This window comes from Gekko japonicus, unplaced genomic scaffold (genome assembly GCF_001447785.1).
Source record: "Gekko japonicus isolate JY-2015 unplaced genomic scaffold, Gekko_japonicus_V1.1 scaffold235, whole genome shotgun sequence".
Classification (NCBI taxonomy): Eukaryota; Metazoa; Chordata; class Lepidosauria; order Squamata; family Gekkonidae; genus Gekko; species Gekko japonicus.
In genome coordinates, this window is record NW_015163610.1 from 408,248 (window position 1) to 436,108 (window position 27,861).

General features: G+C 43.4%; 1 protein-coding gene across 1 annotated transcript in view; it reads left to right on the top strand.

Moving 5' to 3' along the window:
• EPHB1 (EPH receptor B1) overlaps nucleotides 1-27,861 on the top strand; it is a 441,868-nt gene that overhangs the window by 321,952 nt on the left and 92,055 nt on the right. The window contains exon 4 of the mRNA XM_015407331.1: nucleotides 18,712-18,867. Within this exon, the coding sequence (XP_015262817.1) occupies nucleotides 18,712-18,867 (156 nt within the window). The remainder of the gene's footprint in view (nucleotides 1-18,711; nucleotides 18,868-27,861) is intronic.

The window sequence follows — 27,861 nt, forward strand, 5'->3', positions numbered from 1 at the left end:
ATGCAGAGTTTAAACATGGTTCCCAAAATGTCTGACAAGTGCAGACTTTGGTTAAAGACCTAAATATTAATTTACAGCCTTTGGGAGAAAGAGTAGACTTTAAACGACCAGACATACACAGTAAAGGACCTCTAAATGTTCCTCTGTCTGCATCCATCATTGCCAGGAGTAAGCAATCCCTGTAGCCTGCCTGTGGGACAAATTACATCTAAACTGGCCCTTATTTCCAGACAAATGCACAGAGGGCTGCAGCCACCAAAAGCTGACTGCAAAGTGGTGAGCACCTAGGCTAGCTAAATCCTACATGCAGCTGGCTAGCTAAATCCTACATGCAGCTAGACGGCTTAGCTGCTCTTGATTTCAACAGAACTGTAGCAGCCTAAATATGTGTCTGTTGTCACTTTACTTCCACTACACCTACTGGAGCTTTCTGAAAGAGTGGGTCAGTCCATGGAAGATTGGCACAGTCCTCTCTCTTGCTGGTGAGCCCACTCACATAGTAGGAAGCAACTGTGGTTAAAAACTGAGCCCAGCAGCCACAGCTGGCAAGCAGAGGAAACCAGCTTTGCCTTCATAGCAGAAGTTTAGTTTAAAATAAACTATCACATTCCGGATGCATGAAATAATTTTCTATCCTGTTTTGTATTAACTCTCTAAAATAGCAGGATGGGCACCTTGTGTGTGTTTGGGGCTAGAGTGTTGGGATGGAAGAAGCTGATCAATATCAATGTGCGTGGAGGGGGAATGGGCATGAGTGTGTTGCCCTCTCCCCCATATATGCACAGTTGCTGGGTCATGAGCATGGAGCCTACATATGCAGGAAGTGTATACAAACAGACACACTCCCCATGCATGGGACTATTAAAACAGCAGCTTTCCCAACCACGGGGAGGAAACCTAGGTGCACATACTTCCTGTGAATGTACATTGTCCATGCTCTTGAATCAGCGACTGCACATAGGTTGGGTGAGACCAGCATACTGATGCCCATTCCTCCTCTATGTGTGGAATTCAACATGCATAATGGTTGAATCTGGGCTGAATTTGGGCTGCAAATTTTGTGAAAGAAACAGACAACCTCTGGTCTCAGTACTACAAATGGTTATAAATTCTAATTCACCTTATAGGCTACTTTTGAATACTCAAACATTAAAATTATTAAGTGGGATACCTACCTGATTTTGTCATGATATCTCTCCAGATAAAATTGGAACATTGAAAAGTTAAGTAATTGCATACTCTCATTATTAATACTATGTTATTACAAATAGTATTGTACTTATTACGTAGAAGATGTATTAGGGGGACACCCATTTTTGTAACTGCATTGAATCTACATACTTTTTCAGCACACTGTACTATGTTCAGTTTTATTTCATACTGCAATTTGATTGTACTTTGTGAAAATAGAGAATAAACTATTAATAAAAAAGATGGTCAGTAGGATTGTTAAGAATCTATCAGATGCAAGACCATGAGAAGAAAATCACAAAAGCTTCTGTCTTTGGGAGGAAGAGGATAAGGCAGAATGCATAAGGAAAGGACAGCCCAGTTAGAGCCTGTACACAGGCCCGTAGCCAGGATTTTGTAATTTGGGGGGGCCTTTAAATAAGACAGGGGGCACTGATGTCACAAAATAAGATAAAAATGTTAAAAACTCACTTTTGCAGTGTTCGCACTCTGCCTGCCCATGCAGGGAAGCAAGCCATGCTTGGGGAAGGGGTGGTGGTTGGGAGTCCTCTGGGTGGCCCAGAGAGTTGGTAGTCCTCCAGGCAGCCCAGAGAGCTGAGGGGTCTGGGGGCTGGATGGAAGTCGTGGGGCCTTGACAGGAAGTCATAGGGCCAGGCCCACAGATGCCCCACTGCAGCTACAGGCTTACCTATGCAGCTGTAAAAGCAAGAGGCTATGGTCTTAAAATAGAGGAAGAGGAGCTGGGATAGATAGCAGAGAAGATAAATTGCTTGCAAACACTTGAGTAGCTGATTAAATTAAATCTGGAGATTGGACAAACCATGTTATTGGGAGAGAGGTAGATAGGGTTTCTTGCTGATGGGAAAACCCTTGTTTCAGCATGTGTCAGGGATTGCTTAGGTGTGACCAAGCAGAAAGGAAAATGAAAGGACAAACACTTATTTTTTTAAAAAAAGGGGTAAATTATAGCCATGCACAATCCCAATTTGAATCAAGGCCACACAGGGAGAGAAGAGGTTTCAACTCTTTCACCCACTCCAGTTTTGTTAATTTATCCATTCCGCTGTACCTTTTGAAGAAAAAAAGATCCCCCCCCTTCTTTTGCTCATCTGCTTTCATTAAAGGGTTGTAACAGTATGGGGACCCCAGTTTTGATTTGCAAAACTGTGTGGTTTCATGAGTTAAAACCCCTCTCCTCTCCCCATGCAGCTCTCATCTAAAACTGTGTAGTCCAGGTTATGAAGGCATTGGGAAGATCTGATCATAGGTCTCCCCAGGGTCTTGTCTGCTTTGACTCAAAAGTTCAGCCAGGCTTCTTATCTGGAATAGAAAGGTTAAAGAAGAAATGCTTGGGGAAAATTGTATGCAACATAATCTCAAACATGTTTCTTCTTCCAAATGTCATGTGATATTTATGATCCATATTCAGATCTCCAGAGCTGAGCTTAGGGTTGCCAACGCTGGGTTGGGAAATTCCTGGGGATTTGGTGGTAGAGCCTGAGGAGGGAGGGATTTGGGGAGGGAAGGGACCTCATCAGGGTATAATACCATAGAGTCCACCCTCCAAAGCAGCAATTCTCTGGGGGAACTGGTCTCTGTAGTCTGGAGATATGTTGCTATTCTGGGGGGTCTCCAGGCCCCACCTGGAGGTTGGCAACTCTAGAGCTGGGGAAACCCCATGGTATGGGCCTAGTGTCATCCATAGCAGTACTGGGACTCTCTCAGTTTGTATCAGCTCCTACGCACCAAGTGGGCCACACGCTGGGTTTGATTTTGGGGATGGGGATAAATGTGGATCTGGATGCCATTGAAGCTCTGGTCAGACCACTTTGTCCTGAAGGCTTGACTGAGTGTCCCAAGTCCTCCCTGTTTAGGCAGCAAGCAGATTTATGCTTACCCACGGCGACTGATTGATCTAATTGGTTTCCAGAATGCTCTGCAGGATCCAGTGCCCCCTAGTGACTTGTTATAAGAGCTAGTGGAGGATAGGCACTGCAAACTCTCTGAAGCCATTGACGAAATTGCTCCCTGATGCCCTCTTTGCTCCTGTTCCAACCTAGCCCCTTAGTATACCATGGAGCTTTGGAGGATGAAATGGAAACTAAGACGGCTAGAGCAAGTGTGGCAGCATACTCGTGATGAAGCTGCAAGAACATCTTATAGGACATTTATGACAGCCTATGAGATGGCAGTGAAGGCCACAAAGAAGGCATCCTATATGTCTTCATTGCATCTGAAAGCTCTCGCCCAGCTCAATCATTTATAATAATTAGGTCCTTAACTTCTCTCCCACAGGGGAACCAACAAGATAGTAAATTAGTAAAGAATTGCCAGTTACTATTGATACAGTATATGAGCTGGAGCCCCCTTGCCATCCTCAGGCCCAATATTGGACCACTTCAGTTGACTCCCCCAAGATGAGGTTGACAGGATCTTGGTGGCTGTGAAGCCCACCACTTGCCTCCTGGACCTGTGCCCTTTGAGGCTGATGAAGGCCAATGGCGAGAGTATATGGGTTCCCCTGGGAAATATTATCAACTTAAAGGAAGCAATGGTGAGACCGCTCTTGAAAAAAAAATATTCTTGGATCCTGTGGATCCAGCCAACTACCACCCACTGTCAAACCTCCCATTTCTGGGTAAGGTAGTTGAGAGAGCGATAGCAGAACAACTCCAGGTTTTCCTGAATGACTCCTCTATCCTGGACCCATTCCAGTCCAGCTTCCACCCTGGTTATGGGACAGAGATGGCACTGGTCACCCTCAAGGTTGACCTCTGGAGACACCTGGATCGAGGTGGGTCAGCACTGCTGTTGTTACTTGACTTAACAGCAGCATTTGACACAGTCGACTACGGCTTTATGACCCACCGCCTTGCCGACATGGGGACACTAGGGACTTGCTTGCAGTGGCTTGCCTCTTTTCTCCGTGGTTGGGGACAGAGGGTGGTGCTTGAGGAGAAGATTTCACTGCATTACCCTTTGGTATGCAGTGTCCTCCAGGGGGGCAATCCTCTCCCCTATGTTATTTAACATTTATATGTGCTCCCTCACCCAGCTGATCTGGGGGTTTGGGGTAGATTGTCACCAGTATGCTGATGACACTCAGCTTTATCTGCTGATAGAAGGCTGCCTGGACACCACCCCAGAGGTTCTGGCCAGGGCTTTGGAGGATGTGGCTGGCTTGCTGAGGCAGAGTTGACTGAAATTAAATCCGTTTAAGATGAAGGTCCTGTGCCTAAGCTGGGGGGGGGGCAGAATTGGGGATCTGGCTCCCCACCCTCGATAGGACATTATTAATGCCGGTGCCAATGGCGAGGAGTCTGGGCATGATCTTGGATGCCTCACTCTCTATGGAGATGCAGGTCACAAATGTTGCCAGATCAGCTTTGTATCATCTTTGACTGGTCAGGCAACTGGATCCCTATCTCTCTCCTTGGGATCCATGGAATGGTCACCTCCAGGCTGGATTACACATGTGTTGTTTAGTCCTGAACCTTCCAGTAGGGATTGGGGCCACAGCCCTTTGGAAAGGAATGTAAACACTTCCTTCACCTGCTATTTCATGAGTCTGAAATTTCCCCCAGTGCTTTAAGTCTTATTAGAGAAAGAGAGAGGTGCCTGTCTGTTTTCCCTACCAGAGCCTTAAAGTAACTTGGGGCAGGGACATTTTCAGCTGAGGAAATGGCAGGGGTGGGGGGGAGAGTGAAATCATCCCTTTCCTAGTGCTGTGGCCTTGATCCGTATCAGACTTCTCCAGCTGGTTTTTGCATTTCTGTTCAGATGTCTGGAGATATGAGCCTGGATCTGTAGCATCATATGTGGTTTGGCTGCTGAGAAGTAGTTTCCACTGAGTTCATCTGGACTCACTCCATAATTAGTGTGCTTAGCATTGCATCCTAAGTCTATACCTGTGTTTCATTGTTTCTGCTGTATCTACATGTATTTGTTGCGGTGACTTTTGGAAGACTACATTCAGTGTTGGACATAAAATGCATAGCACATATGTTAAAAGATAATTCAGAGCATATAGCAGTATAATTGTTGAGACTGTACAAAAGGGACTCATAAATCACTTGTCCCTGCAGTTCATGAGATACCACACTTTGTCTTTCGGGAACTGAATCTATAGATATTGAAAAGCAAAGGTTGGAACAGCCTGACAAGTAACCAATTGATTGCCCTGAATATCTTTATCGATTTCTCTAATCCCAGCCCATTTGGCACAGTATTATTATGTTGCACTGTTCCTTTCCTGCTATTAGGAATAGCAGCCAAAATAAATAAATTTAATAACTACAGGAAAAAAATTCCAGTCAAAAAGGAAAAGAAAATGAATGGTTTTGGCTGGTATTTGACTTTTTGATTGCTAACAGAAGAGACAGTGTAGGGACCCTAATGGCAGCTTTTTGCAAAATAGGGACTTTTGTTAACCCTTTGGCAGGTCCTTTGCTAGGAAAAGCTGTTGTTCATAATGTCTAGCAACCTAAAGGTTCTATAAAGTCAGTGTTTTATTTTGTTGGCTTTAGATGGAGTGGAGGAAATGGGGAAGGAAGAGACTAGTGACGTGTTCAGTCTCTGTGGATGTGTGGCAGGGACCTGCATTTTGCTTATGTTACTTTGTAAAGTGCCAGGAACACTGATGGTGTGCCATTATATTTTGAAATTATTATGATTACTGTAATAATGCAGCCACTGATTCAGTAGAGGCAAGTATAATTTGTGCATAGATTTGGTGCTTAACCAACCCCATATCCCTTAGAAGAATGTTGTAAAAAAAAGAGTTGTAAGTCTTCCTTTCAGCTGAGCAGCAATGATTGTTTATTGCTGGATAAGGAAATTGTTTCTGATCATGGAATTGGTTCTAGAGTGACCTGACATGGGAACCTGAACCTGATTTTATGTTCTGTGTATCATAAGTGCACATGAGACAAAATAATGTTCAGATAAAAGCTTATGGGTGAGACCTGTTTGCAGAAGCCTAGAAGAAATGTATGTATCCATTAGCCATAGTTAATAGTAGGTGGTACAGCAGGTGCATTAAAGAAAAGGCACAAAAGTCACATTTTAACTCCTTTCCCTCAGTACTATGGCCCTGATCCAATTTGGGGTCTTCATTACTGCTTTTCGTGTTAGTATTAGAATTTGAAATCACAGTCTCCTACATAACACATAGTTTGGCTTGTCCATCAAGCCATTATTCTCTCATTCTTTCTCCCCCGAAAATTCATACCGACTCACCATACGGGGGTGCTTTAAGATTCCCTGAGATATTGCATGCAGTACCACCTTTGAATGCTTGAAATGTGTTTCCTGGAGGAAAAAGGTTTATGCGCCAGGCATGTATGAAACTAGTGCACTACCTTGTATACATTGCAGTTTCCAGAATGCCCATGTTCAAAAACAGTTGGTCACGATAGCTCAATCTGTCCTGCTGGAGGACTCCCAATGGAGCTTGTGCCCATCACAAGGGGATTTCATTATAGATATTTTGTGTCCTTTTTTACTATTTGAAATAACTGGAAGAACAAGAGACCCGTGTGTGTTTTGAATTATAGGTTAAAGGACTCCAATAAAGATTAGATGGCCCACTATCTCCCAAGGAAATTGCATCAAAGTGGTTGCTCCAGCTTGCTCTTGTTAATTTCCTCCCCTTGGCTGTGAGGAGATGCCTCATATCCTGATGCAGCAGACAAGGGGATAAGAGGCACTTTCCATTATCTCAATCACTGCACTGTTTATGAGACACTTAGTATGTTTCTTTAGGAAGTGATGTGGCTGTGGGAGATGGATTCCATGTGGGTGTGCATTCACACAAAGCGGCTAAAAATAAAACACGGATTTTATTAAATTCCTACTCCCATTTTTCTTATACATTAAATATAACACTTTTAATTTAAAAGTTTTAATTTATTCCATGCAAGATGTGCTGTGTTTAAAACAAAACTGTAATGTATATTTTATGGTGAGAACACATTATTTGTACTTTCTAACAATTAATTTTTTAGCTTTCTTTTCTTAGTGTTTTCCATTTTTTTTAAAAAAAACACCCAAATCTAAAAGCCTTTCTTTTAAACATTAAAAACTTTTAAAAAACTTTTACAAGTGAAGAATTCTTCAACTTGAAATAGACCTTTTTTCCTGTAAGAAAATCAATCAACCTGTGAAGCTCCTGTAGTGCCTCTACTTGTTCCTCAGTAAACTATGCAGAATTCTGTCACATTCAAGTTGATGCTTCATGATATTTGAATAGTATGTCATCTGTCTGTGCATCTTTCCAGCGTCAGGCTGCAAACCTTTCTTATCCTTTGCTTCATTGTCATTGTACTTGAAATGTGCAGCTTGCATGGCCTCCATTTTTTCCTGTTTATTGAAACAGTAGAATCAATCTATGGGTTCCTGGATCCTTGTTTAGGTTCTTTTTTTCCTTTTAAAATTTTTGCCAATAATAATGCATTGGCTCCAGTTCTTCCACAAATGAAGCACGTTCATGGAGGGGATTTTATCTGCCTTTTCCTTCCCACATGTTCACAGGAAATCCATGCCTGAAGGACCTTCAAGAACACCATGGTGTGGGAAATGGTGACATGGTAGGGGAAGGGGTGGCAGCAAGAGGGGGGGGGGTGTTGGTCCATTCTTAGTCAAACAATGGGAGGATATCTGCCATTTCCCCCTTCTTTCAACAGTCCCTCCCACTGCATCCCAGGCTGTTCTTAAAGGCTCTCAAACCCTCAAAGATGGTATTTGGGAGGGCACAAGGAGGAGCTGGGAAGAGGAAAGAGACAGATTTGATCCATTCAAGAAAGGGCTGAATCTAGCCCAGTGTCTTTTGCATCTATCTTCCTTTCCATGTGAATAATTATATTTTTTCCTCATTTTCTCTTTTTCATGGTATTTTTTGGACTTTATGATAAATTATTATCTATATTAACGCTTATATATATATTTAAAAATCCTGAAATGTATTAATTCTTAATGTTTTAGAAATTTCTACAAAACCTTAAGGTTATATTAACTAATGGCAGTCTAACTCACTTGAACTGTAATTCTTAGGATTCACTGAATGGAATACTTGCTACTCTTATTGCCCTCACCCCTTCTCTTCCCTTGCCCCCCAGTGTATAGGGAGGCTGAGAGAAATTCTCACTTTGCCCTCAATCTGTTCTTTGTAACTAGGGATGGGTACAAACCAGGAAAATGGGGTTCATTTCGGTTTCTGGTTCATGGTGTGCCGGGTTCATGAGCCACAAATCTTCACAAACATTTAGGCACCAAATGAACTGGTATGGTTCATGAGATTCATGATGCAGTAGAATGGTCCCTCAGCATGCTAAAGACACTAAACGTACATGGGATCTCTGGATGACTCTCCTCTACCGACTCTCTGAGTTTGGTGAGGATTTGATTTATGGAGTGTGCGTTATGCCCCCAGAAAGAAAGTGCCCCCAGGAAAGTGCTTTCTGGGTAAATGACAGGTGCGGGTTCAGGAGTGTATAGAATGGACCCTGTGCAAGCTAGAAACATCAAACTCACAGGGGACCTCCCCCTGATGCTCCTCTACATACCCTCCAAGTTATATTGCTTTGAAGTTTGGTAAACAGTTTGATTGAGCAGAGACAGTCTATCTGGAAATGTATCCATTCACGAACCACCACAAACTGCTTGAAAGTTCATGCTGGTTGACCTGCCACAAACCTCAGTTCGTGAAGCATGAACTGGCCAAAATTTGTCAGACTTTCATTTGTGAGCCGGTTCGCACCCATCCCTATTTCTAACCCCCCCCCCCGACTGTGCTCTCTCTCCTTGTGTGGGTTTACATCCATGTACATATACAGCCCTCAGCTCTAATCCTCTAACTGCACATGTGCATCCAAATCAATTCTTCCTAATTTCTGGCTTAATTTAACAACACAGTGCTTTCATCTTTGAAAAGCTCCAGAGTCCCTTCTGTCAGCAGGTACTTAGGGCCACAGTCTTCCTAAGCTTGTATTAGTGCTCTGTGTGTCTGCAAACAAGACATCCTCTTTAATAATAGTGGGAATGGTAGGTACCAGTGCCAGGCTAGGAATGAATTCCCCAGGGAATCCAATGTTAGTGCATCACATCTACCCTTAGATTGGTGGTCTTCAACCCATAGGCTGGGACCCTTGGTTGGGTTGTGGAGTCCCATCTGCTGAGCCCCAAGCCCCTGTAGAGCTCAACCATCAACACAATGGGTGCGTTCAGACGGGGGATTTACAACGGTTAGGGTGCCGGTTCCAACCGGTGTACTTACGGGTGTTCACACGGCGAACATCTGCCTCCCGTCCCTAACCGTTGTAAATCCCTTTAAACCATTGTACTCTGCCACTAGGTCCCAAGTGGTGGTAAACTGAGTGCAACGGTTGAAAACGGTGCACCCCGGCGTCAGATCGCTCTCCAAACGTTGTACAGCCACTTCCGTCGGAAGCCTGAGGCTTCCGGCTTTCCCCCGCCATTTTTTTTTAAAAAATAAGCGATATGCGCTCGGGCGAAGCTTCGCCCCGAGCGTTTGTTAAGGGAAAAAAAGTCCTTACTTTAACTTCCCGGAGCAGTCCGGGACTACAGGGAGGCCAGGTTGGGCTTTAAACTTTAAAGGTAAGTCCTTACCTTTAAAGTTTAAATGTAATGGGGGGGTTTGAGCATGCGCAAAAATTGCCATTCTCTGAATGGCTGCCTATGCGCACGCTCAAACTGTCATTTAAAAAAAAATGCCGACGCCCGCAGCGTGTGAGCGGGCGTCCACCGGAGGGATCCGCAAAATGGAGGGTAAGTGTGGTCGCGTTTATGCCGGCAGAAACTGCACCAGTTCCAACCGGTGCAGTTTATGCCGGCAGAAACGCTCCGTCTGAACGCACCCACTGAGTGGCATTAGTTATGCCATCTCTATATCAGGTGCTACTTGCCTACATCATAATTGTTGTAAGGGTTGTGGAGGTTGTAAGGTTGTGAAGTCCCATCTGCTTAGCCCCATCTCTATATCAGGTGCTACTTGCCTGCAGTTATGCTATCTCTATATCAGGTGCTACTTGCCTGCATCGTAATTATTGTAAGGGTTACTGACTGGCTTTTCAAATAGCAGGATAGGCCCCTCTGTGTGTTTTAGAGGCTGGTGAGCCGAGACTGCAGAAGCAAACCATACTTTCTGCTGACAGAAAATAAGTAATAGCTGGGAATTGTTCCTTCCTGGAAAATTCAGCTTTCACTTTTTCTACTTGCACTGTGTCCCAGTCCCCTCAGCAGATGCAGGGCAGTGAGAATAACAGAGTAGGACATGAGCAGGAATTCTGCCTGCAGCAAATACTTAGTTCCAGCTGTCTAGATCAGTCTTTTCTTAGGGGCAAACTACACTTTACTCTCAGATGCTTATAAAAAGCCAGGGGTGGGTGGAAGCAGCTTGGGGAGGGGTGATTTTGAGTGGAAAAACAGAAGGGAAAGGAACAAGTATCCTTCTCCTTCTGTTGCTTCTTTGTTCAAAATTACAGCTTCCCAAGTCTACTTTTCATTTTTTTTAAAAAAAAGGTCTGGTCTTTTTAAAAACATAGTTTAATATGGAGGGTGCTCTTTATTTCTACCTTCATAGCCCCCCAGAGCCCTCCCTTGTTTTCCTGTTTGGGGTAACCCCTTCTCATTCCTATGTGCCAGACCCTCTTCCATGTGAGCATGCAGTGCTGGCCCCACTCTGGGCATTGGAGTCAGCTACACCTAGTCTAGTTTCCTTGCTCTTTCTCAAGCCAAGCTCCATGGAGGGAAGTGGAGCTGGGCAAGACAGTGATGGAGATGAAGGGAAAGTGGGAAAACACCCCTCAACAGAACTTCAGTATCTATAAATTCTGGTGCACAGTAGCACACTGCTTGCAAATAGTTGCATTTAGGTATTTCTATGCAGTCACCCACTAAACAGAGTGCTAGCTTTGGGTTATCTCCTCCTGAATAAGTTTAAATGTGGTAGTTGGTGGTAGAATTGGGAAAAATATAAGAATCACTAAGTTATTCAGGCTGGCGAGAACCAGGGAGGATTGTGAGGCACTCCAGAGGGATCTGTTGAGGCTGGGCGAGTGGGCGTCAACATGGCAAATGAGGTTCAACACGGGCAAGTACAAAGTAATGCCCATTGGAGCCAAAAAACCCTAACAATAAATACATGTTGATGGGCTCCAAACTGGCAGAGACTGATCAGAGAAAGATCTTGGAGTCATGGTAGATAGCTCACTGAAAATGCTGACTCAGTGTGCGATGGCAATAAAAAAGGTAAATGCTGTGCTAGGGATTATTAGGAAGGGAACTGAAAACAAATCAGTCAGTATCATAATGTCCCTGTATAAATTGTTGGCGTGGCCTCCTTTGGAATACTGTGTATAGTTCTGGTTACTGCACCTCAAAAAAGATATTATAGGATTGAAAAAGGTGCAGAAAAGGGCAACTAAAATGAATAAGGGGATGGAACACTTTCCTATGAAGAGAGGTTAAAGAGGTTGGGGCTCTTTATCTTGGAGAAATGATGATTGAGGGGTGACACTCATGGGCACTCAATGAAATTAATGAGCAATAGGTTTAGAACAGATAAAGGAAGTACTTCTTTACCCAAAGAGTAATTAAAATGTGGAATCCACTGTCATAGGAAGTGGTGGCAGCTACAAGCATAGACAGCTTTAAGAGAGTATTGAATAAACATATGAGCAGAGGTCCATCAGTGGCTATTAGCTGCAAAGTATAGATGGAATAGTATGTCTGGGGAAGTAATACTTTGTATTCTTGGTGCTTGGGGAGTACAGTGGGAGAGCTTCTGGAGTCTGGCCCCACTGGTGGACCTCCTGATGGCCACTGTGTGACACAGAGTGTTGGACTGAATGGGCCATTGGCCTGATCCAACATGACTTCTCTTGTGTGTGGAAAACTGTGAGTTCACATCCGATGGGGGGGGGGGATTGTAGAAAAAGGGAATTTGGAAAACGCAGGGTAATATGGCACTATATTTGAATCTACTCCTGGGGATGTAAAAAGTTGTGCAGAAAGTTTTACGAACTTCAATAATTTAAGAATGCTGATGCAGAGTCTTTCCCTTGTGCGGAAATGGTCTGAATTATGCTGTCAGAATTTAGGGTCCGTTACCAAGCCAAATTCTAGAATCCCAGTCTAAATTCAGTCCAAAGGACAGTTACCAAGAGAACAGAGTCCAGTTCAGAGCATTATACAGGAAGCAAGGTCCAGCAGTCCAAGGTCATTCACAAGTGTGTGGAGGAATAGCTGGTCTAAGGGTTGCAGGAGTATAGTTCAGAGCTGTGATCACTGAGTCAAGAAGTTGGTAAGTTTTGCTTCCACAACCTGCAGGCTCCCAGCACTGGGTTTTGTAGGCACTTCCTAACAAGCCTATGTTAGCAGCCAGCTGCTTGGGAGTACTGCTGCAACTACTCCAGGCTGTCATCAGCAAGCAACTGGTGACAGGCCAAGAGATGTGCACTCTGCCTCCTTGTTTGCAGTTCCCTTCTAAGTTTCTGTCTCCAGCATTCAAAGGGTGCCGGAGAGCCTGATGGACTTGTCTTAATTGCCTGAGTATCACTTGCTGCATTGGGGCTGGGTGGTGTCTCTGGATCAGCTGTTGGTGGTGAGTCTTGGTCAGCCTGCAGCTCATCAGCCTGTCTGCTGGCTTCTGCTGACTCAAAGCCAGCCATGTGTGGCTCCTTTTCCCTGTGGAGTCCTCCTTCCCTTAGGACTTTGTGCTGAGCTCAGGCTAACCCACAACATATGCATGCTATCAGGAATGTAACCCTGAGATCCATTCTGCAGCAACCATGAAGTGTATTTTCACAGAGTAACTAAAATTTGGGGGGAGGGAGGAAGAGAGCCAAATCAGCTTCGAACTGCACATTTGGACACCCACATTGGAGCTAGCAATTCTTCGTTGATTGATGGAGGGGGGGACATGTACATATAGTCACAAGCCACAAAGAACTCATTGATTAATGAATCCTCACATTGGCAAGGATTAAAACATTATTATACCTCTTGCTGGAGAAGGTTTCCTGTTTATGAATTAATTGGTAGCTTCTGGTTGAATAAGCTCTGAGGTGATGGCCTTGAAATGCATTAGCCCTGAATGGAGTTGATAAGGAGATCATCAAAAGACCCTTATGGATATTGTTGTCATTGGTGTACTGGCATTCCAAATAAATGAGGAAAATGGATCTGAAAGCAACCAAGGGCTGAATCTAAGAAGCAGTCTCCGAGATGTTCTCTTGTCTCTTCTTTCTATCCATCTCCCCTTGCTATTTCTGCACCTACCTGTCATGACAGGGATTGGAAAAATCTCATAAGCCATCCTGGTTGCTGTCACACAGCTTGGAATATTCTACATGCAAAAAGCACATTACCATGCAGTGATTATGCAAATCAGATACCCACAACCAATGAAAGGGAAAAGAACTATGTAAGTGAGAGTAAGCTGTATGATTTTTCCTGTCCTTAATGGCGCATCATCCATCATTATGATTAGATGAGACAATTCCATGTCAAACTAATGCTTCTTAACTTTATTTTAGCTTTATAAATATATTTCAGCTTCTAAATTTCCCACCCTTACACTGCTGTATAGACAATCAGCTATTATGCAAAGATTTCACACTGGACTCATGTCAACAGCCCATTTCTGTTCACCCATCTCATTAAGACAAATATCCCAGCTGTTTCGGCCCACTCTATATCATTGCACATTAGCATCTTGGAGTTTGAAACCTAGAGGCAGCTTCTTCAGAACACTGAATCCCAGTGGCTTGAAAAAGTTTTGCTTGCAAAAGAGTTGCTCATGTGTCAAAGGTGCCAATTAGACTGAAAACAGCAATGTCATTTGTGATGCAGGCAGTTGTGTGCTAAGACGACTGGACTAGGGTTGCCACTTGTGGTAGGCTACTAGAGTTGTGATACCTGGCCATAATTTCAAGTTATTGCTGGGCAGAGGTGGTTGAATATTGTGACACAAGCCTGATGTAACATGACGTTTATAATTACATGTGTGTCGCATGTGCTTCTGTTTAGTACTTCTTCAGTCACTTGAGACTGAAAGTCTATGGTTGGTATTAGAAGTTTTACTTGGATATGGATCCCCGGCTCCAAAGCTTTCTAAGTCTGCAGAGTGAAAGATGATTCAACAACGACCTGCAGTAAGAGATGTTTTGTACAACTTCACAGCTGTCCGTGGACAGCTTCCCATGGATCATCTTTATCAACCTGTAGATCAGTACCAAAAACATTTACCATTCCACAAAATATGTTTACTGGTCTGCCCAGCACCAGCCTGTCATAGGATGGCCCAAACGTTGAGTCTGGTAAGCAGCAGCAATAGTCTTACAGTGCAATCCTAAGCAGAGTTACACTCTTCACAGTGCATTGAAGTCAATAGGAGTCAAATGGTGTAAATCTGCTTAGGGTTGCAGAGTTAGGCAACCTGTGGTATGTAGAAAAGGTTCAACAAGCCATACCAATATGTCACTAGGCACCTAGCAAGATACCAGGATAGGAAAAATTAATTAGAAGTTTACAGATTTTCTTTAAAAATAATTATTTCAAATTATTACTTTAAAAGATCATTGGAAAAAAATATTGCTGAGAAGTAACCTAGTAGATCAGACCACTGGTTCATCTAGCCAAGCCTTCTGTTTCATACAGTGGCCATTGCCTAGTAGGACCTCTCTATCTGCCTAAAGTACATTGGGTGCCTTTGAGTTCTAGTAGTATGGGAGAAGGATAAAAAGTCCTCTCTAGCTACTTTCTCTACCTTGTGCATAATTTTATTAATAGGGATGGGCATGAACCGGCTCACAAACGATAGTTTGTGATAAATTTTGTCTGGTTTGTGCTTTGCAAAGTCAAGTTGGGGACAGGTCAACCAGCACAAACTTTCTACAAACTTTGAAGCTGTTTGTGAAGGTTCATTGCAGTTCATGAATTGATACATTTCCAGACAAACTGTCTCCACTCAATCAAGATGTTTACCAAACTTCAAAGCAAACTACAAAGCAAAGGGAGGGGGTAGAAGTTTCCTTGTAAGTTTAGTGTCACTGGCTTGTTCCTGAGCCCTTCTATAGACTCCTGTAACTGCAGCAATGCAAGCAAAAGAGGTCTAATGTCAAACCACAGAATCCCGGTAGTATAAACTAAAGGGGGAAACATTTTTTCAATCCCAGTACAACCAGTTCAGTATATAGAATCCCCAGAAGAGTCCAGCACTGCTGTGACGATGCAAGCTTAAAAGGACTGATTGATCGCAAAGCACAGTGACACAGAAGATCCAAGTGGGGGATTTTTCAAACTCTGGCCAAGAATATGGGAACACAAAAGAACCCTGGCAAAGGGGGGGGAGACCCTCTTGAAACTAACAAGAGTAATTTGAAATTGACAAAAGCAGCAGAAAAACTGGAGATGGGGGGGAGGGAGAACCTCCTGAACCTGCACCTGTCATTTCCCAGAAAGCATGTTCTTGGGGGTACCTTCCTGGGGGGGGGGGAATAACTTGGATCCCATAAATTCAATCCTCACTCAACTTGGCAGGCAGGTAAAGAAGAGTCATCCGGAGAGCCCCTATGACTTTGGTGTCTCTAGCAGGTGGGAGTGCCTTCTAGCAGGTTACAAATCTTATGAAATGAACCAGTTCATTTGATGCCTAAAAGTTCATGACAGTCCGTGGTTCAAAAATCACGGCACTCAATGAAATTGCTGAGTGGTCGGGTTAGAACGGATAAAAGGAAGTACTTCTTCAGCCAAAGAGTGATTAACACATGGAATTCACTGCCACAGGAAGTGGTGACAGCTACAAGCATTTGTTGTTGTTCTGTCGCACAGTCGAGTCCGACTCTTCACGACCCCATGGACCAGATCACGCCAGGCCTTCTGGTCTTCCGCCGCCCTCTGAAGTTTGCTCAACTTCATGTTCGTTGCATCTATTACACTGTCTAACCATCTCATCCTTTGCCGTCCCCGTCTTCTTTGACCTTCAATCTTTCCCAGCATCAGGGTCTTCTCCAGTGAGTGCTCCCTTCTCATTTGGTAGCCAAAGTATTTGAGCTGGCTACAAGCATGGACGGCTTCAAAAGGGAATTATATAAGCATATGGGGCAGAGGTCCATCAGTAGCTATTAGCCACAAGTTATAGATAGGGGCTCTGGGGCAAGTGATGCTCTGTCTTCTTGGTGCTGGGGGGGGTCAACAGTGGGAGGGTTTCTAATGTCCTGGCCCCACTGGTGGACCTCCTGATGGCACTGGTATTTCTGGCCACTGTGTGACACAGAGTTTTGGACTGGATGGGCCTTTGGCCTGATCCAACATTGACGTCTCTTATGTTCTTATGTTCTTAACTGAACCACATTTCCCCAGTGCATGCCTATCCCTATTTATAAATCTCCACCATGCACTGACCTCCCCACTTTGAGGTATCTTCTCTTTAAACTGAAAAGCTACACACTCTTTAACCTTTTCTCATTGGAAAGGTGATTTAAACCTTTACTCATTTTGTTTGAACTTTTCCCAACTCTGCAGTGTCTCTTTTGATATATGGTCCAGAATTTTATACAGTATTCCAAATGGGGGTGCACCATAAAGCTACACAAGGGCAATACAATATTGGCAGCTTTATTTTCAGTCTCTTTCGTTATAATCCCCAGCAAGGAGTTAACTTTTTCACCTGTGGTGCACACTGAGTCAGCATTGTTATTGAACTGTCTGCTACAGCTCCAAGATCTCCTTCCCTCTCCATTTTGTCCAGCTCTCATCAGCATATATTTAAAGTTAATGATTTTTGCACCACTATTCATCAACTTGCAGTCACCTAGACTGAACTTCATTTGTTGTTCAGGAAGAAAGTTCTTCCTGGAACTCTCCACAATCAGCTTTGGTTTTTCACTCCTCCAGTACAAAGGCCAGTGTTAATGACACGTAACCTGGCTAGAAGATCAACAGTTTCATGTATGAGTTCTTTACAAACCTTTGGGGTAAGCCATCCAGACCTGAAATCTTATCAGTTTTTAATTTTCTCAGTAGTTCCAGAACGCTGTTTCTTGTTGCATCAGTATTTGTCAGTTCTTCAGACACCCTGCCCAAACATTGTGGCTCCAGTGTCGGTACACATCCCACATTTTCTATGGCAAAAACAGATTAAAAGGATTAATTCAATTTCTCTGATGTCTTCACATTTCCTTAACTGATCCTTTCACTCCTTTATCATCCCACAGCCAACCATATCCCTGCCTGGTTTTTGGATAGAGTTGAAAGAATGCTTATTGTTTGTCTTCATATTTTTAGCAATGTACTCATTATTTATTTTTTTATTTGCCTTCTTGTCAGCTGATTTTTTGGCCAAAACAAGTGTTCTCTCTGTTTACCTTGTTCAGGCAAGGTAAATAGTCCCCTTGTTTTTGTAAAGTTCCTTCTTCTGCATCAAATGTGATTGTGTTGTTTGGGGCAACTTTTCATGGACCGAAATGCTGAAATGGAATACAGTTTACTGAATGCTGCCATGTTAGAGTGAATGTGCATTGCAGCAGAGCAATGCTTTGAGGGTTAGTTTCTGGATGCTGATTTTTAATGCTGGATGCATGTGCAGCCTCCATAGCACAGTTCTTTGCTAAACGTAGTGCTAGACTATGGAGGTTTTCATGGATCATTATGTCACTTCTCAAACTTGCTTTGTTCCAAGGTTTGGACAAGATCACAATAAAGCTTGGATAACTGCTATATGGGCCGAAAAATGGAGGTGTTCTGGCCCACGTGGCAGCCATTTTCCCTGCCCTTGTGGCAGCCATTTCCCACCACCCCTGGGGAACTTTTTTTTTTAAAATCGGCACTAGAATATTGTTATATTGCTATACTGTTGCAATTATAGGTATTTTATAAAATTATAAGAAAACCTAGAGATTTAACAGGAGGAAAGCCCTCATGGCGTATGGGAGGGGAAGTGAGCCTTTCTGGGGAACTGAGGCAGGGGAGCTATGGAGAACCCTGCCATGTAGAAGCCCTGTTGCTGCTGTGTTTTATTTGTAGCTGTACCAGCAGTGCAGAAACCATACTTTGTGAGGCAGGTAATCTGCAAATGTAGGGGAATTTGCATAATGTGGTTAAAAATGCTCTCCTACCCCCAGCCATCCAATTATTTTAAAATTGGTCCACAGTTTATTCATAAGTGTTCTGTCCTCTGGTTTTCTACAACTTGGCTGCGGTCACACAAACTAAATAATCCACTTCCAATCCACTTTCAGTGCACTTTCCAACTGGATTTTACTGTGTGAATTGGCAAAAGCCAGTTGGAAAGTGGATTGAAAGTGGATTGAAAGTAGATTATTTAGTGTGTGTGACCATAGCCCTTTGCATATAGAAAGATTCTAAATGCTTTATTTTTGGTATAAAAGTACCTAATATGATTAAAATATAACCAAATATGGCTTTTTCTCATCTTCTCTCTGTGCTTTGATGAAGAATGAACACCTGACTGTTTTCTTTCCTTCTCTCATGGTATTCCAGCATGCCCAGCAGGGATGTTCAAGGCAAACCAAGGTGCAGGTATCTGCACTGAGTGTCCCTCCAACAGTCGTTCCACATCAGAAGCTGCTCCCATCTGCACTTGCCGCAATGGATATTACCGTGCTGACGCAGATCCACCAGAGATTGCATGCACCAGTGAGTAAACAACATTTACTGCTAAAAATGTTCATGCCTCAAACCTCTATTCTGAGAATCTCTACAGTGAAAGGACTCTAAATAGTGTTTGGTTTTACTTCAATGGATCCATTACTCTTCCTGTTAATTGGTTTTAGTAGATGACATTCAGAATTATCTGCTGTCCCTACATGATATGGCATAATCCCCTGTGACATGGTCACTTTTTGTTGTCATGGAGATTCCCAGGCATTCTTAATCCTTTGTCTCCAGATCAACATAAAAATGGCATTTACAGTAAGTATAGTTAAACCTGAACAAAGGATGTGAAAATGCAGGGCTCCCTTGTGAGAGATCATCCTGTCCTTATTTAGTTGTTCAAGTTTCATCTTTACCATGATGATAGTCAGAGATATGGCAACTGAGTCTATTTCTGACCATGGTTTTGATTGCAATGATGACATGTTGTGCTGGTGAGGTGACCCCAGAACAGCTTTCAGCCCATTTGTAGCCATGTGTTCCTATGAACTCTTTTTCATGCGGACCCACGAGATATGACCACCATCTGTATAAAAATGATGTGACAGTGATCATCATAACAGAAAATCTCTTTGTGTTATGTGTTTAAGCCCTTGGATCTTGAGGCTATGCCTTCAAGATTCTCATAGCTGCAGCTTACCAAAAATATGAGGTGGGCTGAGAGCTAGGAAATGCATTGCCTCCCAGATCATGTTCAAGTTGACTGTGGGGAGTAGTGGCTGTATATGGATAAATCCTGCCTTAGGAAAGGATTGAGTGACCTTCTATACCTTTTCAGCCTTATGAGTCTATGGGGTAATGATGGACTCTCAACTTATCTAGTCTCTGTATTTTATGATTACCTAAGAAGTTGTGCTCAATGTTTTATTTCTAGCACGACCTTTTGGAGCTTAATTTGGAAGAAAATGGAGGAAGTTTTTTAGCAGTACTTGGTTTAGTTCTGCTGAGTAACGTTTTGCAAAATTGTATTATTCCTGTCGGGAGGCTACTGGAAGAGCAATCCTGAGCAGGTTTCCTCAGAATCCTACTTGGGTCTGCTCAATGGAGATTACTCCCAGGAAGTGTCCTTAGGCTTGCACTGTGGGTCTCTGTGCAGCTCAAAGGATAGAGGCTGATTTTTATTGCAGCTTGCCTCTCTAGAGTCCCACATCAGCATACTCCCTTCTGCAGTGATGCTTCTGTAGGTAGCAATACACATATGGTTATGTGAGACATCTAATGTGTGTCTGGAATAGAGATTAATTTCCATATTCTGCCTGATCACTGATAGCGGGAAGTGCAGTAGTAAATAAATCTGTTTTTATTGCCTCTTGTTATATCTCTGATTTACAGTATGTCTCACTAGAGGAGTACTGTATAAAAAAAGTCCATTTGTTGATTTTTTATTTCTTCTCGTTAAAGCTTAATTTTAAAATGTTCTAATTTGAGGTGCCAGCTGTTCAATTTCCAAGTAGTTACGTGTCATAGGAGTAAATAAATTTAGTTTTGTGTATCTGTGGGTGCTGCTGTTCTCTAGTGTAATAAAAACATGTCTTTGCCTTTTCAGGGTATTCCCTGGTAGGTAGAGCTTTGCAGTTGAGTGTGAATGGCATTTCCATAGCCGGCTCAATGTGCACAGTTTTCTTTTCGCTTTCATGAATTTCATAGGCCAGCTACTGAAAAGTAGGGCAGTAGCAGCATCTCATTAGGGACCATTTTGCGTGAATTTGATGTGACTTTAGTGGATTTGCACATAGTGAGCTAGTCATGTGGATAACTCAACACTTATCTAGATAACTGACACAGCATGAAAAAAATCTCTTAAAAGGGGAGTTAACCATGGATGCATAAAACCTATTTATAAGACCAGTTAAACATATGCACATCCATTTTAAAAAATACCCTGACTTCTTTTGACTTCCATATGCTAAAAAGAGAATCAGATGGAAATTTGACTGCATGAATCCCAACTAAGCCATTTAAGGGTACTCTGCCTTGGGATGCTGTACATTTTTCTAAGCTATATAGTAATTGCTGCCCAGTCATCTGTTCTTATTGATCTGATCAGGAAAACCGCATTCCAACAGGTCACAACATAGGGGCAAACTTAACAGGCAGTCAAATCTCTCTCTCTCTCTCTCTCTCTCTCTCTCTCTCTCTCTCTCTCTCTCTCTCGATCCTGTTTTTGATCTCACCAGACTGCTGTGATCTGCTAGATGCTGTTCTGGTTTTGCCTTGACACTGGGCTATGACAGTGCCTGCATAGCTAATTGTAGAGAGGGAATCTTGTCTCTAAATGTGAAGGCTGGAGATCAGCTACTGCTCAAATCAAGAGAAGGAAGGGCTACAAGGAGGAACAGGAGCAATGTAGGTGAGGTGACAGTGAAGAAAGTAAGTAGGAAGAAGTACCAAGGGGCCGTGAGGAGAGCCACTTCCAAGGAGATTGCTCCAGAGACTGACAGAGGTCTGCAAGAACGGGCAGTTTTAAAATAAAGGTGTGGGATGAAATAATAAGGGGTTGTTGAGTGCAGTTAGTAAAGAGGTGGAAAAGAGGGCACTCCACATGGCAGCTGCAGGACCGTGTCTATGTTTGTCATGTAGCAGTCTTGCACAGTTCCCCAAATGTGGAAACCTCTGGTGGGAGAAGAAGGATTAATCTCTTAAACTATTAGAATTTTCCACTGCAGGAATGGTTGAGTCGGGCAGATTCACTACATTTGGACCTTTTAAAGTGACTCTCATTAGAATGCAAATGTGAGATACGTTGAAACGTAGACCCTGAGTTAATATTGTATTGAGCATTCATTTACTGTGCAAAAGCAACAGTACCAAATATACCCTTGCAGGAGTAGTCGTGAAATGGCAGGTTGTGTACTGCACAACACCTTAGTGGTTCATACGCATGCATCTAAATGGCAAGTTGGGTAAACTTCTTTCTCAGTGGTTTAACTTCTAGGAAACCCTGAAGAGGCAGCTAAATCCTCAGGAATGACAGCTCTAGCTACTTACACTAATGACATTTTAGCAAGGCATTTCCTGAAAAGCAAAAATAGGGACAAACAGGAACAGTGGTTTACCAGTGATGGGGACCAGAAAATAGGGACTGTCCCTGGTAAATAGGGACAGATGGCACATCTGGCATATGGAGCAATGGAAAACCCACATTTGTGATCATTCCATGTTATGAACTACGTGCAGGTCTCATACAGTTCCTGTTCCATGCAGGAACTTTTTAATGTATGAAGTGTTCCAACCCTGTCCTATTATTAGGATGAACAAAATGATTTGTTGTAGTCACTACCTTGTATTTTTACGGCTTTCATTTCTCTCTCTCTCTTTTTAAAGATGTTTAGCAGAAAGACAAACAGGGTCCCAAGATTTAAAGCCTGCCATTAATGCTTTTTTACAAGACGCTGGGGATTGTATGCTATACCTTCTGATCTGAAAGCCCATTCTCCTTCTCCTAAATGTGTGTGTCTTTGTTGTGTGCCTTGGGTTCTGGCTGTTTCATGACATAGGAAAAAGTGCATCATGGGATGCAACTATTTATTTAAAATATTTGTATCCTATGATCTCATCAAAAATACTTCTAAGGTGGCAACTTGCTCTTTAAGGATATGGTCTTGGCGTTGAAAGCCCATTCCAACACCATGACCCTACTTGGGCTTAAATATCCTAAATATATCCTTGTTAGGAGGGGTTCAGTGATATTGAGGGATGACTCATCTGCCCCTAGCTGTGCTTTAGCATAGTGCTTACACATGCTGAACAATATTATACCAGTAAATCAAGAGTGAACAACAAATGGGGGGAAGGGTAAATTGCTGAAAAATCCCACTGGAAAAACATCATGTCTGTTGTCTCTTTGTTGTGGTTCCAAGTGTGACTGCAGCAGCTCTATATAAGACAGGTAGTAGAAATGCTGCTATAAATCACTTCCTCGCCACCATACTCTTATTATAATTCTGATTTTGAAGTTTGCTTTGAGATGGTTTAATGTGTGGTTGTTCCATGTAAGAGAGAAGGATTTAAAAAACAGAATGAGTTCCTTCTCCCTCACCCTTCATTGCCAGTCATGGTATCCAGTCCTGTATCTCTTTGAAGTTATGGACATCTCTCCTTATATATAATTGAATAGTGGGTGCCAAAGTTCTAAAATGCACTCCTTTAGTGTATGGACGCTTGAACTGTCAGTCAGAAGACGCCGGCTGGGTTGACTGGCTGCTTTGTGCAGTCCCGCCCAGTGTTTCAAGGTCTTTTGCATATGTAAGCTGATTGGACTTCACTGCATTCCACACCTCAAACTCACCCTCCTCCCCGCAAGGCAGTTGGAATGTCAGTTGCAAATGGAACCTTCAAGGTCTTTTGCATATGGAAGCTGATTGGACTTCACTCCATTCCACAACTCATACTCCCCCCCCGCAAGGCAGTTGGAATGTCTGGTGGTGTGTAGGTCCCAGGATCATGTTTTAAAAGCTGCCTGGGGAGATGGGGACCTCAGACAGGTTACAGTGCCATAGACTCCACCCTCCAACCCAGCTATTTGCTCCTGGGGAACTATTGTTGCCAATCTTGGCCCAGCACCCATCAAACCATTCTCTTCAACCCCCTGCTGTGCAGCACACTTTCCCCTAGGGTTGCCAAACTCCAGGTGGGACCTGGAGATCTCCCACTGCTACAATTGATTTCCAGATGACAGAGATCAGTTTCCCCTGGAGAAAATGGCTGCTTTGGAGGGTAGACCCTATGACATTATACCTGCTGAGTCCTTCCGCCCCCCCACCCCGCCCAATGCTGCCCACTACAGAATCCACCCCCCAAAACTCCAGGTATTTCCCTCCTTAGAGCTGGCAACCCTACATTCCCATCAATGCCTGTTGGTAGGCAACTAAGCTTGGTCCTGTCACCTACTTTGGCCTTTGGGAGAAAACACATTGGGGCCAGTCCTGATAGGGTTGCCAACTCCAGATGGGAAATTCCTGGAGATTTGAGGGATGGAGCCTGAAGAGGGTGAGGTTTGAGGAGGGGTGGGACCTCAGACAGGTACAATGCCATAGACTCCACCCTCCAAACCACTCAGTCCCTCATGGGGAACCATTGTTGCCAATCTCCAGGTGAGGGCTGGAGACCACTCAAAATTACAATTGCTCTGCAAAAGGGAGGGCGGAAGTCAGCTGAAGTCAAAGGGGCAGATAATGGTAGGTTGATGGTTAGCTGGGAAGGAGATGGGGTTGCCAACTACATGCTGACAAATTCCTGGGGATTTGAGGGGTGGAGCCTGGAGAGGGTGGGGTTTGCAGAGGGGTGGGACCTCAGACAGGTAGAATGCCATAGACTACACCCTCCAAACCAGCCACTTTGTCCTGGGTAACAATTGCTGCCAATCTCCAGGTGAGGGCTACAGATCACTCACAATTACAACTGCTCTTCAGGTAGCAGAGATCAGTTCCTCTGGAGAAAACAGTGGACTCTGTCATTATACCTTGCTGAGGTCACCACAGCAAATTGACACTGTTTGCCCAAAGCCAGAGCGCTCCCCCAGAGCCTCTTTCTAGATCTCGTTGTATTGCTTTCACAACGGGCTTTACTGCTAGTTTTGTCATATTTTGCATTTGGACTAGTCAGGCCCAGTGATGGACAAATGTCTTGTGGAGGGAAAGAATAACACATCCAGGGCTTGTAGTCAGAGTCAGGATGAAGGCCAGTAGTGTGGTTGTGGCAACAGCCCAAAGAGAGAATCTAGGGGTCTACTAAGCAGACAGAGGACCTTGTGGTCTCCCTTTAGTGACAATTTGCTTTGATTTAGAGCAGGTAGCAGTTCTGGGAGCTTTATATCCACCTCTTACAACAGATGGCTTGGCTTGAAGATTATGGGTTGTGGTAGGAAAGCCCAGCTGGAACAGTCTGCAATACTCTCTTTTGACTAGAAGTCACAAAGACACAGAACTGTTTTGTACCATGCACAACATCTCCAGTGACTGAAGGAATATCCATGAGCAGAGTGAGATTTCTCCTCCTCTGTCTCCTGCTGCAGTCCAAAAATACCTCCTGAAATGCTGTTCCTCAGAGACATGAGACCTCCAGGAGCATCATGAGAGGGGAGTTGGAGATCTGCTACAGGAGTGGGGAATCTACTAAAATTGCCCCTCTTCTGTTAGAAGAAATATTCTGCTGGATTCGACCCATAAGGAAGCTAAAATTAGTACCTGACATGTAGGGATCACAATTTCTGCTTGGCCGCACCTGACAGCAGCCTAAGTTGTTCTCCTTACCTCTCTTCTGGCTGCAGCATGGAAATATACATGATGTGGCTTCCACTTACTAGCTAAAAAACTGAGCTACCTAATAATGATCAAAGTACACTTATACTTCAGGTTAAGTTAAGAAAGGCAATGGAGCTCTAATGCCTATTCCTCAAAAGTCTGCCACCAGCCTCTCAAACCAGATGACAGAACACACCGATCTATAGTTGATGGAATCACTTTAATAATCCTGCTTCAGTCTGAATCTTTGAAAGCAGGAAACAGAGGCCAAAGATATATACAATCAAGCTTTCATGATATTGGCTGTAGTGTTGCAATAGGAAGTGGCACAGCACAGCCAGCATCATCCTAGCTGTTTGCTAAGCAGCTGTAGAGTCACAGGGGCCCAGAGAAGAGTTAGGCAAGCATAGAGATAAGGAAGCTGACTGAACAGTAATGGGGACTGAATATCATATATTTTAGATGTGAGGACCAAAGATGTCCTGATGAAGTACTGCTCTGGGGAAAGCAGTGGGACCTACAAAAGAAGGAGGGATTATAGTCAGTTAGGTAGCAAGAATTGGGGACTTGAAGAAAGGGACTGGAGGCACCAGGGGGCTTGGTTGTATTTGGACAGAACCTCAATATACTAATGTGTGTGCGATTGATGGTATGAGGTGTAAAGACAGGGAGGGCACCTGAATTTATAATAAACCAGTTAGAATAAAGCCTTCTGCAAAATTCTCTGAGCTTCTGTGCACACATACAATAACAACAGTTTAAGCACTGCATTACTTTAGGACATCACGTTCGTTACATCACCTCTCTACTGTGTACACAGCAAAACCTTTTGCTGCTAGATAGCTCATGACAAACACTTTAACTGTGCTGACAGGAAAAAAAATTAAATGAAATGGAATTTTTGTTAAAAGATAGCATTTTTCTAGCAATTTTAACAAAATGCTTTCATCTGCAGTAACCATGGCAACAGATCAGAGAAGCTCTCTCAAAGTGCCTTTCTGAATGTAATTATGAAGAAAAGGGGAGAGAGAAGGGAAGAGGGGCGTTTGGAATGGGGACAACAGCTGAAAAACCCTCAAGGGCTCAAGCAGAGGTAGGTCGTTTCAGCAAAACCGCGTTGGATTCATTTTTTTCCAAGCGAAGTGCTGAAACGTTTGCCTCTTAATTATATTCCTTGATCTCAATAGACTGGTCAGCACGTTCAAGGAATGTGCTTTCCTCGAGGTACTCGGCAACCTTGCTGGTTTGTCCTTACATTGAAATTCCTGGAGCCGTCACACCACCTAAATGTTGTGTTCAATCTATGATGGGAGGTTAAAATATTCGCTCACCAGCTTTAAAGATATTATTATTCTCTGTGTCAGATGTATGCCATTAAATAAGAGGCCTGAGAAAAGACATCCTCAAACAGCTGATTTCAAGTATATGGTATATGAAATAGAGGAGCAGGAATTTGTTCAGAATTTGCTCAGAAATTTGACCTGAACAGGGACTGCAGTTTCTTCTCACATAATAAGAGTAGAGAGTAATATGGCTTTTGTACATTAACTTTGCCATTAATAATCCTTTTTAGAGAACATCTCTTGAAGAGCTCCTGTATAAACATTCCACCAACTGATTCCCCCACCTTGCAGATCACAGTTCCATTAGCATCTCATCAAGTAGGTAATAGCCTACAAACACTTGTGCCCGGTAAATAAAAGAATGCGTATTGTAAATGTTGCCCTGATATTTTTTTAAAAATTATTGAGTCAGCTGTAATTTTACCACGTGTCAGTGTTCCAAGGTGCAGACCCTATATTTTGCAATCCAAAAAGCAAAATTCCCAGTTGCACAATCTCCCTCCATGTTCTTTTCCACGGTCACTTCCCCTCTTTTCACAAAAGCTGTTTTTTTAAAAGTTTGTTCATCTTTTTGCATGACATTTACATTTTCTCTCAGTATTGTTCTCCATAGTTTGATTGATAGTCTTAAAGCTTTGAAATCGATCATTCTCACATGAGCATGTATCATTTTGGCAGGGAAAGTAGTATCACACGATTTGGTGAAATTAGAGTTGAGGATATCATACAACAGTGTTAAGACCGTAGAGGATATCATACAACAGTGTTAAGACCGTAAGAGAAATGTAGTTAGTTTGGAGCACATAGGTTAAAACATCACATAAAAGTAGATCATGAAGCAATATGTAGTGCGCATTGAACTACATATGACAACAATGGAAAGGTTCAGGTTCCAGAAGGAGAAATTGGTTGAACACATGGTGGATTTCAACATGGCCACCAGAATGTTAAGAGGAGAATTTGGAATTGTCCAGATTCAATATTTTTGGCCTCAGTTATCCTTTTGAGAATTTTAGTGGCAACTCTACTCAAGCTTGAATTCAGTCCTCCTGTTTCGGAAGCAGTAGTTCTGAGTAACCTGGATGCTTATTATCAGGGGTCATTTCGTAGAAAAAGAGCTAGGGGAACTCATTAGCATAACACATTAGCATATGCCACACCCCCTGACATCAGGGGCCTGGCGGTGGACCTGCAAGGCCAGCGGGAGTGCGAGGAAGCCCCACCAAGGCCCTCCGTGGCCCCAGGCAGGTGGGAGTGGGGAGAGGCGGGGAGGAAGCAACTTTCCCTCTTCTCCTGCCTCCTCCTGGCTGAATGAGGGCTGGAAGCGGGGCGGCCGGAAGCAGGGGGCGGGGCTTCATCATGTGCCCCGCCCCCTGCCCCTCACCTGGGGG